The sequence below is a fragment of the Syngnathus acus genome, chromosome 20 (assembly GCF_901709675.1).
Source record: "Syngnathus acus chromosome 20, fSynAcu1.2, whole genome shotgun sequence".
NCBI classification, from domain to species: Eukaryota; Metazoa; Chordata; class Actinopteri; order Syngnathiformes; family Syngnathidae; genus Syngnathus; species Syngnathus acus.
Window position 1 is genome coordinate 2,203,589 of NC_051104.1, and position 14,496 is coordinate 2,218,084.

General features: G+C 46.6%; 4 protein-coding genes across 6 annotated transcripts; 1 reads left to right on the top strand and 3 right to left on the bottom strand.

The window, feature by feature from the left end:
- Positions 1–852: 852 nt before the first annotated feature.
- On the bottom strand, positions 853–2,122 carry sox32 (SRY-box transcription factor 32). The gene is made up of 2 exons (XM_037280405.1): positions 1,831–2,122; positions 853–1,443 (listed from the first exon to the last, which is right to left on the bottom strand). Exons 1-2 carry the CDS (start codon positions 2,120–2,122, stop codon positions 899–901), a joined length of 837 nt encoding a protein of 278 aa, XP_037136300.1. The 3' UTR covers positions 853–898.
- Positions 2,123–6,262: 4,140 nt separating this feature from the next.
- Positions 6,263–7,940, bottom strand: mrpl15 (mitochondrial ribosomal protein L15). The gene is made up of 4 exons (XM_037279816.1): positions 7,747–7,940; positions 7,316–7,473; positions 6,944–7,109; positions 6,263–6,856 (listed from the first exon to the last, which is right to left on the bottom strand). Exons 1-4 carry the CDS (start codon positions 7,849–7,851, stop codon positions 6,395–6,397), a joined length of 891 nt encoding a protein of 296 aa, XP_037135711.1. The 5' UTR covers positions 7,852–7,940; the 3' UTR covers positions 6,263–6,394.
- A 381-nt stretch (positions 7,941–8,321) lies between these two features.
- lypla1 (lysophospholipase 1) lies at positions 8,322–10,295 on the top strand. Of its 2 annotated transcripts, XM_037279817.1 has the most exons (9): positions 8,322–8,609; positions 8,705–8,736; positions 8,978–9,043; positions 9,149–9,196; positions 9,265–9,335; positions 9,404–9,477; positions 9,555–9,656; positions 9,712–9,891; positions 9,983–10,295. In XM_037279817.1, exons 1-9 carry the CDS (start codon positions 8,541–8,543, stop codon positions 10,040–10,042), a joined length of 702 nt encoding a protein of 233 aa, XP_037135712.1. In that variant the 5' UTR covers positions 8,322–8,540; the 3' UTR covers positions 10,043–10,295. The 2 variants fall into 2 exon arrangements, with proteins under 2 accessions (XP_037135712.1, XP_037135713.1); XM_037279818.1 differs by lacking the exon at positions 8,322–8,609 and having other exon boundaries at positions 8,707–8,792.
- A 459-nt stretch (positions 10,296–10,754) lies between these two features.
- LOC119139275 (regulator of G-protein signaling 20) lies at positions 10,755–13,383 on the bottom strand. 2 transcript variants are annotated; one of them, XM_037279819.1, is made up of 5 exons: positions 13,242–13,383; positions 12,678–12,853; positions 11,910–11,993; positions 11,610–11,844; positions 10,755–11,524 (listed from the first exon to the last, which is right to left on the bottom strand). In XM_037279819.1, exons 2-5 carry the CDS (start codon positions 12,827–12,829, stop codon positions 11,321–11,323), a joined length of 675 nt encoding a protein of 224 aa, XP_037135714.1. In that variant the 5' UTR covers positions 12,830–12,853; positions 13,242–13,383; the 3' UTR covers positions 10,755–11,320. The 2 variants fall into 2 exon arrangements, with proteins under 2 accessions (XP_037135714.1, XP_037135715.1); XM_037279820.1 differs by lacking the exon at positions 13,242–13,383 and having other exon boundaries at positions 12,678–13,234.
- Between the last annotated feature and the right edge of the window lie 1,113 nt (positions 13,384–14,496).

Consider the following 14,496-nt stretch of genomic DNA (forward strand, 5'->3'; position numbering starts at 1 on the left):
AGTGACCCCGGGACTTGGCGGGCAGCTAATTATGGCAAAGCTCAAGAATGTGAAATCTATTTTCAACACAAACCGGCCTTTCGCCTCCTGTCGATATTGGACGTGCCTAGATGGCATTTTTTGCGTCCTAATCTCCAAGCGGGAATGTTTAGCCAAGAATTCCTCTGCCCCGTTCGGTGTCGGCTAGCGCTGAGAGACAGCTAAGTGCCCCGCCACTCCTTTTAAAAAACTTAATTTGTGCTTCATATGGGCGCAGTGCAGATAAATATATATTTTTTAAATTATTATTAATAACTGTGGGGCAGGCACCTAAACATTCCCCTAAAACTAAACATGTGTCAGCTTGGATATATGTTGACTTTTTTGGGGGGTGAGTCATATTTTTAGAGCCTTTGTGAAATGAAATGAAACAGGAAATTGGGATGTTTATGCCCCACAGGCACCCCCCTATTTCCCGCTCAGCAACAAGTTTAAACACAAGTTGTCAGTTGAATTCAATCTTATTTATTGGAACACATGCAAAAAAAGATAAAAAAAAACAAACGCACACACAATGTGGACAGACAGGCACACGCGCCAATTCTTTTGCGCCGGATCACAAATAAAGTTTTTTTTTTAAATACCATATTTATTTACTTGTGGCCCCCGCTGGACGCAAGTCTTTGCCATTTGAACAGGGGTGTGTAGACTTTTGATCCACTCTAGCTTCCGTTCACCTCGTCAACAGGGTGATTGACTGTGTTGATTGTATCAACACAAAAGAACACAAGTTAAATATTTTACAGAACAGTTTTAACGTGTGAATAATTTGGTGACGGGTGGAGCAGCTGCCCTCCCCCTCCCCTCCCTCAAAAAATGTCTGTGCAGACCTGAATGAACGTGCAATATTTTGTGTTGTTCAGGAGAGCGAGCGTTGTCTGCGATAGCAGCCGGGATCCGCCTCAGACCCGAGGGGCCCCGGCGGGCCCAGGTACTGTTCGAACTCGCTGCGGTCCAGATCGTACAGCGTGTCCAGCTGCACCCGCTCCAGGTAGACGTCCAGGGAGGGCCCACCGAAGAACCTAGACTCGGCCTGCTCGGCTCGGCGCTGCCCCCCGAAACGCAGGTGAGGCTCGCTCGGGTAGGCCTCCCGCAAAGCTTCCGGAAAAAAGGGAGCAGTGGCGTAGCCTCGAGCGGGATAAGTGGCCGGGAAGGAGCTGTGGAGTTGGTGCTGCTGGTTGTGGAGCAGGCAGGCCAGGTCGTAGGTCAGGTCCAAGCCGGCGGGGGGACGGAGCGGCGACGCGGGTTCAGCGACGGGCATCTTGGGGCTCTTCTTCACCTGCTTGCGGCGGCGGGGGCGATACTTGTAGTCGGGGTAGTCGATGGTGTGTTGCACGCGCAGACGCTCCGCCTCCTGCATATATGGACGCTTCTCAGAGAGCGGCATCGACTTCCACGTCTTGCCTGTAGACAAAGCCACCGCACAATCACAACCAGGCAAGGCCTCCTTTCTGGAGGCTAACTTAATATACTTTACACACAAAAACAAAATCAAAAATAGTGCTTTTACATTTTGTGCATGTAAAATAATGGAATAATAACAAATCAATAAGCATTTGTCACTGCTGAAACTATATTTAAAAAAGCATTTACAAACGCTGACATAAAAAAATTAAAAAACAATAACAAATAATATATAATTAAGTAAGGATGTATAAATATAGCCTAATGTTAAAAAAATAATGATGCTATACCACGTCATCATCATTCAATTATTGAACTTTGAGAGCCCCCTCCCTGTGTAAAGTGTGTGTGATGGCGGCGGCGTGCGTGTCCGTGCGCGTGTCCCACCGAGAATCTTGCTGAGGTCGGTGTTCTCCAGGTCGGGGTTGAGCTGGGCCAGTCGCCGCCGCTCCTCCTTGGTCCAGATGATGAAGGCGTTCAGCGGTCTCCGAACGCGCTGCAGCCCCGATGGGCCTCCGCACTTGTTGGGCGTCCCGGCCGCCGCCGCAGCAGTGTTCGGGCTGCCAACGTGGCTCGAGTCGGAGTGCAGCGACTCGCGCGGGCTTGCCGGGTCCGCCCAAGCCGATGCGCTGCAGGGCGCTTCGTCGCTGTGGTCCGCGGTCGGGTGCAAGTGGTGCATACTGTACTGGGGCTGGGCTGGGGGGGGGTGCGGGTCGGAGGATGTTTGGTTTCACGGGGGTGACCGTAACGGGACCCTCGAATTTATTTGGGGCCTCCGCCAATGAGAGGAGGGGATGCAGAAAGGTGTGAAGTCCAGGTGCGGCCGCGACCCCCCCGCCCATGACCAAAGCGCAGACTGCGTGCAGCCTCAAAATGGGCATTATTTAGGATGCGTTTTGGTTTTACACATTTTACATAAACTGCGATTTAAAATGAAACATAAGCAATACAAGAGCCCCGCCCCCCAAAACAAACATTTTCCTCACAATTCGTTTTTAATATTTGTAATTAAAACGACAAATATCCAATAGCACACTTCGTAACATATATTAAAAATACAATTTTTTTTACACATTTTTTGGGCTTATTTTCCACTTGCATTCTTTTGAAATGCAAATGAATTTTTTTATGATGTAGTACTCATTATTCTCTCCTCGCCTTAATTGTTTTGTATTATGCAATTTAAAAAACCTAAAGCCTAATTTTAAATAATACTATTTATGAAGGCGCCTTCCTTTTGTCTTTGTATTAATCGAATCTTTTGCCGCTGAAGTGCGCTGGAATCCAATCAATGGCCTGACAGTATTGATGCCTGTACATCAAAGTGTGTGCGAAGGGGCGAGAGGGGGGGCTTGGTTACTAATTACATCGTGCATGACTTTTGAGTACGCCGATGATGAAAGGCGCGAGTTTATTGCGTCTGACAAATATTTGAGCAGATAGACACGCACAAAGGGAACGATGGTGATGGCATGATGATGATGAAGGGCGAGTCATCATCTGCAAGGGGAGACGAGCCGCAAATTTACCAAAAATTTAAAAAAAAAAAAAAGTTTTATTGTTGACGAGCCTTAAAAGTGGATTGAAAGCACAACAGACTCATAGAAACCAACATGGCCTCTTTCACCTCCTCTCCTTTTCATTTTCATTTGTAGCCAGAAAAACAAAGATTTAAAGTGCTTGTTGAGAGCCATTTGAAATGTCTGTATCGTTTATTTTCCATACAATTATTTAAAAACGTATAATGTGTAAACTGCATAATCTTCCCTCACCGGTGATATGATTTTATTTCCATTTAGAAAAAAACTGAAAACATAATAATTAATCATACATTTTAATTCGTTTACTTAAAACATTTTCAACAAACTAAAATTGAATTCTATTTCCATTTGAGAAAACGTGTCATTTCAAATTAATGTTGGACTTTAATGATGACGTGTAATGTTGATGAGCCAAGTTTAATTCTAAACTAAATAAATATGGGGAATGAAAAGCGCGTTGAATACGTGAACACAGCCGACCCTCAATCCATTCCTGTCATTGTCGAATGATGATTGCAGGTGAATTACCCCCCCCCCCCCCCCCCCAAAGCTTCCATTAGGGGCAAACAAAAGCTTGCCTGCATGACACTTGCGCAAAAAGCTGCCCAACATTTTGCACCTGCGCTTCTTTTGTCCTGCAGACGAGTCGCTTATGAGTTGCGTCTTTGCATTGCAATGATGTCGGTTAAAACTCGCCGCCTGACGTCACGCACGTCAGGGCGAAGGTGTCAATAAACCTGCAAGGTGCTACACTCGCCTGTCTTGTGTGCAGGGACCATGAGTTCGATTCCCGCATATTACGGTGTGCAAAACCCCTGCAAGGTGCGTGACGTCATCAGCTAAACAAAAGCTCGAGCTTGGACTTTGGCAGAAGAGGCTTGATGTGCTCAAGGCTCATCAAGACAAAATGCGCGGCGTGGGGATAAGCGTGGGGGAGGGCGGCGATGAGAATTGGAGGCTGCCAATCCACATCGGCGGTGTTGAAGGCCACGCACGCTCCGATGTGCTGTGAAAGACACAAAAGTGCAACAAAGCTGCTGCTTGTAATGGATTCAATTAGGCACAGCGGGACTACAATAACGTTGGTTTCGGCTCACGACGCCCCCTGCTGACCGACTGACGTCACAAGCGTGTACCTTTTCAGTTGAATGATATTGCTAGTCCAATTGACTCATTGGTTATCTGATTGGATTAGAAAGCCAAGTCAAAAGGAGTAGAGCATCTCCACTGAGTTTTGATTGGACATCGCTTTTTGCCTTAATCTTTTCCAACGGACTTGCATGGGTCTATTTGAGACTTTTGTCAGTAGCTTGCATGCCAGCACACTGCATCAACTTGTTCCTTTTACTTTTATGGCTTATTTGGAATGTTTGGACACCCCCCCTTCTTATGACATGAAGGTGTCATAATGAAGCACTGTATTCCTTGCATGGTGTGATAGTGCTTCTTCTGGGCTTTGCATTGTATGGGCACAGCAGGCCCATGATCCATAGAAAGCTCAGACATCATTCTATGCAGCCAACTATGACACCCCCCCCCCAAGTGGGGGTCTCCCCACCCCACCCCAATGGAGTGTAAACAGCGCCCTGCCCGGCCTTACGTAAAGCCAGCTGAGAGGATTACAAGCCCCCCCGCCCCTTCATTACAGCCCCCACAATGATGAAGCGCTGATAATGTAGACTGAGCCAGACTTCAAACACCAAAAAGCACCCCCCTATTAAATGTTACAAGTGTTGTGTGTCAAATATTGAATGCTAACATTAGCTGAAGCGTGCTGGATTTAATTCAATACAATTTAGTTAATTTTGTTTTATATAAAATATTGAAGGATTAATCAGTGAATATTTGGGGATTCACTTCTAGAAACAAAAGAAATATTTAAATGCACAAATGCCAGATTAGCTCCTTTTAAATGAAATAAAATACAAATTTGAGGAAAGAATACACGCAAACGAAGGACGTCTGGATTTCTTTTTTCAAGCCGCCATCACGTGCGTGCAAACGCCACCTCGGAGCCGCCATTAAGTGGCCCTCGACAGCCGCCAGACGAATCCTCCCGCTCGTTCGCGTTCGTTAGTGGCAGAAAATGTCTGCCGGCTGCTCTAACGAGATAAGTGTCAAGAGGTTAGACACAGACATTTGATTAATGTGCAGCGAGAGCCACGTCGTTTTCAGGACGCTGATTGCTGCTGTCGCCGCCCTTCGCAAACTTTTTACGACACCTCCCAACGCCACTGCCAGAGTAGAGGCGCAGCAAGTCGTCAATTCATCCATGATCAAATCAATGGACAACTATTTCTTTGGAATTCAGTGATACTTTTGCATACCAGTAGGGGGAGCCACCAATGGTACTGCTAACTAGATGTGCAACAATTAACAGGCAGAAAACGAATATCAAATTAATTCATAGCTATTTTATAGATAGAAGAGTTTTAGTAAATCTCTGATTTCTGTAATTGTCCATTAAACCAGGCTAGAAAATGCCAACATCTCAACAACATCCGGAGAGTCAAAGGTCGCAAAATAAATAACTAAATACAAATAAAGCAAAACGTTCATTTGGAGATTTGAAGCGCAAAGAATCTGCTGCTTTGAAGATAAGCCAGCACGGCCGCCAGTAAACAATGACTCGGCGTTTTCTTTCCTGCCCTCGGATTTATTTGATGTGGTGAGGATGCAGCCTCGATTTGTCCTCAGCCACCAAAGTGTCACATTTAACCACTAGAAGTCACCCCCCCCCTCCTCTCCACCCCTCAAATTTGAGCTTTTCTGTTGAAATTCCCTTCAACTAAATCTCGGGTGGACTTGCGCCCGCTTTGGCTTTGTGTGCGAGCACAATGTGAGCACACAAACATATGCTTCCTTTGATAAAGAAGCATCAAATAGGCCATGTATTTATAGCCGGGCTGACATTTCGACCAAATAAACATTAGGCCCATGTCCCCTTCCCAAACGTACACTGCCAGAAAAAAGTGCTACAATTCTAAGTGTAGAATATTTTATTTCCTTGGTATTATTATTTCTTGACACATGCAATCTGTGGGCTCTGTCTCCTGATGTGTGATGCAGGATACAGCTGCTGTTGGTCATGTGACTCATTCGAAAAGTTGCAAGCGGCACACGTCACTGCCATCTGCTTCCTGTTTTCATTCTTTCCACTTGTCTTGATTTCCTGCATGCTCACCTGTCGCGCTCGTGACGTTTTCCCTTCAAACTGAGAACGTGCGAAGGTTCCGAGACATTCATTTTTTTTGCATAGGACATTTGCAAACATGAGCTTTTGAGTAGCACGCTTGTTTTATTGGCACCTTGTATAAATATCAACTCTTGCAAATGATGACAATTTGTTTTGATGACTCGAGCTTGTGAGCCACTGCTAATACATACAAACATAATACACAAAACGTCCACTAGGAGGCGTAGTATTTCAGTAGCTTCTCATCTGTGGGCTTAAGGATCTTCTTCTCGGCCATGTTGACGATCCAGCCCGGGGCGAGTCCAAAGAAAATCTGCCGCACGTCCTTACGCGCAGCGAGCACATCAAACAGTCGGTCTCGGGAAACGTCTGGCAGCGCATAGCCGTACTTGAGGGCCAAGGCGAGACGGGCTCGCTGGACGTCATCGGGGTGCGCCAAGTAGCCACGGTTTTCGGGGTCCGTGTAGTAACGCAGCAGTTCCTCGCCGGGCAGCATGCGCTTGGGGATGGGCTGGCTGCGCTGGAAGAACGGGACGGGTTTGATGAGGATGGCCAGACTGATGGGGTCGTAGAAGGCGCTGGTCACCACGCCGCCGTTCCTCTCCACGGCCGCGATGGCTTTCTCGGACGCACGCTGGACCTCGATGTTCACTTTGGCCGAGAACATCTCGGCACCCTGCAAACACAAAAGCGCATGCGAGACCTTGTGAGCAATCTCATTCAAAAAAGTGAAATGATGGAGGGAGACGACTGGAGCACGTACGTCATCCACCAACTGCACACCAAAGTCCTTCTTGAGCGGCTGCACGGTGACGCCACGCCCGTTGACCAGCTGCGTCAGGTCGATGGGCCGGCCAGGGTCCACTCGGCCCAAGTCGATGAGGTACTGAAGGCGCCCCAGGGACAGCGGCTGGTACTGAGGACGCCGGCTGAAGCGGCACAAAAGCAGACGGGAAGGCAGACGTGAGTTTCAGTGTATTTTTTCAAATACTAGTCAGACTTTCCTAATAGACATTTGGGAGAACGTTTGAGCAGGCAGAACTGCAGAAAATCTTCCCAAACTCTAGTCCTCTGGAATTTATTTTTCCTCTTATTTTAAATACGTCACAACGGACTGTAAAATAATACGTCCTACCTGTGCCCTTCATTGTAGCCGTATTTGGGGATGACCAGATAGAAAGGGGTCGTTCCGCCTTCGAAGCCGAGTCGAGGCCGGGTGCCTCGCTGCCGCTCTCCCTTGTGTCCTCGTCCGCTCCGGTTGCCGCCGTGCTGCCCTCTGCCCCGACGCTTCCCCTACAAAAGGAGTGATGAGATTGGTTAGCATTAGCCGCAAGAGCTAACACATGTTGACGGTTAAAGACCATGGTTAACATTAGCCATGCTAACTAGTTTTTTATCCACACACACATGCGGGTATCGAACTCATGGTGCCTGCACACAAGACAGGCGAGTGTACCACTACACCATCAGCCATCCCTAACATGCTAACTAATTAGCCGACGTTGAGTGTCATGTTAGCATTAGCTTGTTAGCTTGCATTTACGGTGTGTCAAAATGGAACCTTACGAGCTTCGTGGCGCCGGGCTCGGGCCTCAGGTTGGCCAGCGATAGGCGCGGCAGGTTCCGCAAGGCTTCAAACGCCTTGCTGCCGGTTTTGTTGGAGAAAGACATGATTGTTCTGATCCACGATTTGCTTCACATGTCTCTGCAAAAACTTGACTCGGCCTGTAACCAAGGACAACCCGGATCACGTGATGAGGCTGGGCGAGACATCGGAAGTGATCCTACCCGGAAGAAATCACTGTTGAAAAATAAAATTACCAAAATACTATACTGGCTTTGAACATTCACTTTCAAACCTGTTATCATAAAAAGACATTTGATCCTTCAAATAGTTATCAAAGCCTGCATTGCCCCGGATTGTTTTTTTTTATTATTATAAACAGTCGCACAAAACATTTGTGGTCTTGAAAACAATTCATTTCAAAGCTCTAATCATACATTTCATTTCGTTTGACTCTTAAAATTGCATCAAAGCGTTGCATCATCTGACATGACCGTTAGGTAAAAGATTTGCGTTTCAAAGAACCAATCACCGCCTTACTTTTGCAGGTCTTCCTCGGGCAGAGCCAATCATAAAGTGGAGGAGGCGGGACTTCCTTTGCCCACTTTGACGGACAACGAGTGCGAGATTTGTCCGATCAGCGTGTGTTTTTTATTTTTTTTAGCGAAACTTAGTCAAAAGCAAACTCTCCAGTCCGCTAAACAGCGGCGATCTCATCGTCCTTCAATCATATTTACGGTTTGCCTCGATATTTCGCCTTAAAAGCGGCTTCTTCACGGGTACATCGCGTCGTTGTATGTGCGGTAATAACATGTCGGCGCCCCTACCTGCCATCGTGCCTGCTGCCCGCAAAGCCTCCGCGGCGGTGAGTCGATAATCCCGACTGGTTACTTGCAGGATTATTTGCATGAGAAACAGCTTCAATCTTCACCTAATTGATGTCATTCCAAACCTTTGCAGGTGATCTTCCTGCATGGCCTCGGTGACACGGGGTAGGTCACCCCGTTTGCAGCTGTCATCATACTACACAACTCTAACTGCATAAATGGTTATATTTTTACATTTTGAACGATTTACATCCACACAAATTCTAATTTTATAGTTGTATGCCGTGTTTTGACATGTACTTATAATATGTTTTATTTAGGTCTAAAAATTGGCTACTGTGCAATTATTGTATATAAATGATTTATTGCATTTAAAGCATTTAATTGCTTGTGTTTTTTGGGACAGTCACGGCTGGGCAGAAGCCTTCAGTGGTATCAGGATTCCGCACGTCAAGTACATTTGTCCACATGCGTATGTATTCATTTCAAAATTATCAGTATCTTTTTCCTCACTATATTTCATGATGGGACTTCCTTCATTTTAATATTATTTTTTGTCTGTGTGTTTAATTTGCAGCCCTACCATGCCTGTCACGTTAAATATGCGAATGTCCATGCCTTCCTGGTAGGTGGATGCAGATAAATGTTTTTGAAATGTACATTTGCATGAAAACAGAAACACGTTGTGTTCAGGTTTGACATTTACGGCTTGAGTTCAGAAGCGCAAGAAGATGAGGCTGGCATCAAGAAAGCGTCAGACAACCGTGCGTGTGTCCCTGTCCCTCTGTCTGTGTTGCATTCAGGGACTCACGTACTTTTGATTCCTCCTCAGTTAAAGCCATGATCGACCAGGAAGTAAAGAATGGCATTCCCTCCCATCGAATCATCCTGGGTGGATTCTCGCAGGTCATTATGGGCAAAAGTGTTTTCCCCGTGTTTTGAAATCCCCTCGGGCTGACGCGTTTGCTAATATCTGTCCTCAGGGTGGCGCTCTGTCGCTCTACACGGCTCTGACCAGCCAACAGAAGCTCGCCGGGGTGGTGGCCCTCAGCTGCTGGCTTCCCCTTCGCAACGCCTTCCCTCAGGTGGGCGTGTCATCTTATTCCGTGTCGCGTCCTTTCGCTAACGGCTCTCTCGCAGGCAGCGGCAGCCGGCGGCTCCAGTAAGAACGTGACCGTGCTGCAGTGCCACGGCGACGCCGACCCGCTGGTGCCGTTCTCTTTCGGCAGTCGCACCGCCGAAAAGCTGAAGAGCCTTCTGGGCCCCGACAATGTCATCTTCAAGACGTACCCTGGCCTGTCGCACAGCGCCTGTCCAGAGGTCTGCGCCGAATAACACCCGAGACCAGCCTCCATATATTTTTTTTAAAAAGATCACCCTGGTAAGACAGAGCGATGTTGTTTGTGCGCAGGAAATGGTGGACATTAAACGATTCATCGAGAAGCAGCTGCCCGCCATCAGCGACGAATGAACACCGCCGACTCCGGTTGGACACGGCCCGAGGACACTTGACGACAGCAAACACGCCTCCTCCGCTGCGCAAGAGGTGCGCGGGACCGCTTCACGTTGCGCTCCGGACGAGGTTCGTCCGCCCCGCCCCGCCCTGGAGTGACATTATGGTAGCGTGACATCACTCGCTTAATTGTGATGCTAAAAGCCATTTCCTGGACCGGGGCTATCTCGAACTGTACTTTTTACGCGCAATAAACGGCCTATTAATTTTTTGTTTGTTTGGTTGTTTCTAATTTGACTACTTGCCAAAATAAATTGACTTCTAGCTTGCCATCTGTTAATTAGATTTAATTGCATAATTACTAACTTATTTCAAGATGGCAGGTTCTCTTGTTTTGATTTTAAAGGATGCAAAACACTGTACACGTTTAACATGCATTTTATATTTAAAAACAAGTCACTAGCCACTAAATATTGACGAAAAGAAGAGTAGAAGAAGTTAAGGGTTAAAGAAATTGTTTAATTTTTTATTTTTTTTTTCCCCCCAGACACTTGGATAGTCAAACATGCCTCGGGTTAGCTCGAGTCTGGGACATGAAAGCTGTTCCTTAGCAACAAACATAACAGGAGAGTTAAATTATACGTTTTAGGCCAGGCAATCTTACGAAACAAAAAATAGAATAAAATGACTCTGTCTTAAAACTCTTCACCGATATGGAATGAAAATATAACCATCAAAACATAATTGTGCTTTTATTTAACTACTTTGACACAAATTTGCCCTGACACACAACTTGAGCGGCGGACATGTTTTCACATCGTCTTTCCTTGTAGAAAATGACGCATATCACAGTATCCAAATGTGCGGACGGTATATTATCACTATCTGGAGATATAACTATAGTGCTATATCTAGTCGTCTATCTTATATCTATGTGAGAATATACAAATGATCTGTGTCATCATTTCCAGGTACAGTGTATAAGCTGGAGAAGAGCTGAAAAGCACCAAAGTCAAATGTGTAGAAGATCTTGTCCCAAAGGCACTCCATGTCTTCTAAATGGGTGTCAAAATGAAACCTGCCTATATTTTTAAGGCTCGTGATGGACAGCGAAATACGTTCGCCCCTTCCTCCTGGAAACAAGTAGAAAAGTGCAATATCAAGTGCCTGGCACTGTAGAAAAATAGACATTTGAGGGCTTGCCATAGGTGCGGGGGACACAACCGAAACTCCATTGGGATGTGTGCAGCTTTTTTTTTTTTTTTTTTTGAATTTTTAAAGCTAACGGCGAATCTTCTATGGCTTTGGAGGCGGCGGTGTTGGCGGAGGATCCTCCAGGCTCGTGAGCAGATCGGTGTAGGCGGCCGAGTTGATGTAGCGTGGGTAGGAGTCTCTCTGCATCAGCGTGTAGATCTGCTGCTGGGCGTCGTCGAAGGTGTGCGAGGTGGGCTCCAGCATGTTGCGATTGATCACGTCACGCACGCGCGAGTCCAGGCTGACCTGCGGGTCAACCCAGAGCCGTCCGTTAACCCACCGTAACGTCTGTCGCTGTGTCGTTCGTGACGGGGGGAGCGCGACTTATTACCTCCTTCAGCGAGAGGATGGAGATGAAGTCCTCGTATATTTGCCGGACTTTCTCCTCCACCACCGTCTTGTTGGTCTCCTTCTTCAGCTCCTCGCAGGCCAGCCAGAACATCATGTTCTCCTCGCTGAACTCAGTGCGCAGGAACTGGCGGAAGCAGGCGCGCCCCGCCGCGCTCTTCATCACCTTCTCGAAGGATGTCGTCCAGGATCGAGCGTCCTCCAGTGTGGGCTTGGGGCTTTCGGATGACGTTCAAGGTCAGATGAGCCCGTGTGCTCCGCGTACCTCCCAAGTGCCACTTACCTGTCTTCACAGTGATTTGCAGCATCCGTCCTGCGATCGCAAGCGGACCTCTGGATTGTCTCGTCTTCACCTCGAACAGTTAAACTGCAAGAAAGCAAACGTTTGACACATGCAGAAGGTCGAGGGTGCACTCCTTCATTATTCCCATTGAGGAATGGACGATGGCGTATTAATAGATGGTGACAGTCGTTGGGCCTGTTCCACTGGGAAGGCCACGTTAATAGTGACAAGACACGTCATTAAAATGTACACAGCACCTGACGCCAGCTCTAATTGGGTCCGCCGTCCCACTTGGGAAGGAACAGCAATTAAGAAGCACGTCGGGGGACCAAAAACAATCACTCAGGCCTCCCTCAAAGGGCGTAAGTGCTCCATGATTCCAAAACGCGGTTGTGAAATGATCATTTGCACACATTTATTCCCGCCGACCGATGCTAACATCATTAGCACAGTGGCTAGCAACTGCTCAACTATTGCCTCCCATTTTTGAACTGTTACTTTGTTACATCCCAAGTCACCTGGCTAATTATAATTGAATTATGACAAATCATTGAAAAATTAACATGATGTGTATTATATATCCTTACAAATCCTTTGCTTTATTAAAGAGTCCACTATATTTAATTCGATTCCAAAAAATAATATGGTATTAATGAATGACATTTGTTTCCGACGCCTAAATTATTCTTTTATATGGTTGGTTCTAGTATTTTTCACAGAACGCCTTTTTTTAAATTAATTATTTATTTTATTAGTTTGTTGAGTTACCAGGAGCAGCTGCAGCAGCAGCACCAGCAGAAGCAGCAGGCGTTGGAGGCGTTGGCGGGGGCCTCAGCCATCCCGTGGCGGGCGTGCAGGACGCTGGCGGCTGCGACGGCGGCGGCTTCCTGGTGCACCTGCAGCTGCTGCTTCTTGCGCATCCCCAGCCGCTCCGAGCCCGTGAACTGCAGGCGAGCAACGCCACACTTGACACACCATCCGCGCAATATTAGTCACATCTGCACCCCCCGCTCCCAGCCCCTTCCTTCAGCCTCCTCTTCGTCACTCAGCCTGGCGACAAGGCAGCATCCATCTGCCTCACTCACATGCACTTTTCCATATAAAAGCAGCAGCATTTGCATTTAAAACGCTCTCGATACGGGCATTCGAAATGCTCGTGCTGCGCATTCAAGTTGCGTGCAAATACAAGCAAATACAAAAATCTGGTTTGGGATGCTTCATTCTCACCATTCCAGACAGAAAACACAAGCATACAATCATCCTTTAAAAACATCACCCCCATGCATAAATGAAGAAAATATAGCAAATAAAGCCCCTCTCGTATGTACTCACTGTGTCACCATGAATGCCAGAATGCAGGTGCCGTTTTTGCAGCGGGGAGGAGGGCAGGATTTAGGCGCGCATGCGCAACCGGGGGGGTGGTACTGTCCCTTTAAAACTCTCCGTTTATTTAAAATATCTACTGTATAAGAATGACCATTTCCTTTTAAAAAACAAACAAAAGATGGAACGTGTGGGTGCGCTCCAGATGTGCCGTTAGGGTGCAATATAGTGTGCGGCCACCAGGGAGCAGTAAACCCACGCTCATACTGTACTTGTTGCAGTAACCGAGTCACGACAACCGCAAGTGGGCATTTTCGTTAATGAAACGAGTTCAAGAAATCAATTTTATTTCTTGTCATTTTTAAAGCATCTGACAATAGATGGCAGCATTGATTCAAGGCAAACTTGGCCACCTTTCCCACTGAACTTTCAACATATTGGCTCAGCTTCGGATGTACAATTGAAACAACGTGACACTAATATGTCAACAAAATTGCATTTAGTTGAACTGTATTCCGGCAGCACGATGGATGATGAGCACATCTGCACATCTGCAGGTCTTGGGAAGTTTGCGTGTTCTGCCCGAGCTTCTTCCCACATTCTAAAAACATGCATGTTAGCTTCGTTTCAGACTCTAAATTGCCCCATGGGTCTGAATGTGAGAGTAATGTTCCCAGCAAGTGGATAGCGACCAGTTCAGGGTGAACCCCGTGAGGCCGGCATAGGCTCCAACCCAAGATTTTTCAGGGGGAACAATCCCTTCTGTGATAAAAGCGTTAGAAAAAAAAAAAAATAGACAAAAACCCCACCCCCGAATTTGTCTGTAGCTCTTAAATGAATTAGACTAAGGGGCAGCACATGATTGGTCACCAAATCAGATGCCTCATTATAACGTGACTTACGACTCAGTGTGCCTTGGATCCCGCTCAAGTTGAGTGTGCGGCATCAGTACCAAGAGGCCAAGATGTTTCCCCTTTACCTCCATTCAAGGTGAGTTACCTCAAATTTGAGTTCAGGGAGCCTGTCTGAATGGCTCTTTCATCATACAGAAAATAGTCATCCGGTTTTCTTTGCTGAGTGAGAGGAAATTACAGTTCTTGGTGGTTATATGATATTACTAGAATAAACAAATTTTAAGTCTAAAGTTGAACTACTTGATCACAGTCATTAAAAAAAGAGTATAGGTGATTTATTGGGAAATTTAGATAAGAGCACAATAGCACAGTACTAATGGATCACACGTCGTTTATCAAGATGTAGTACA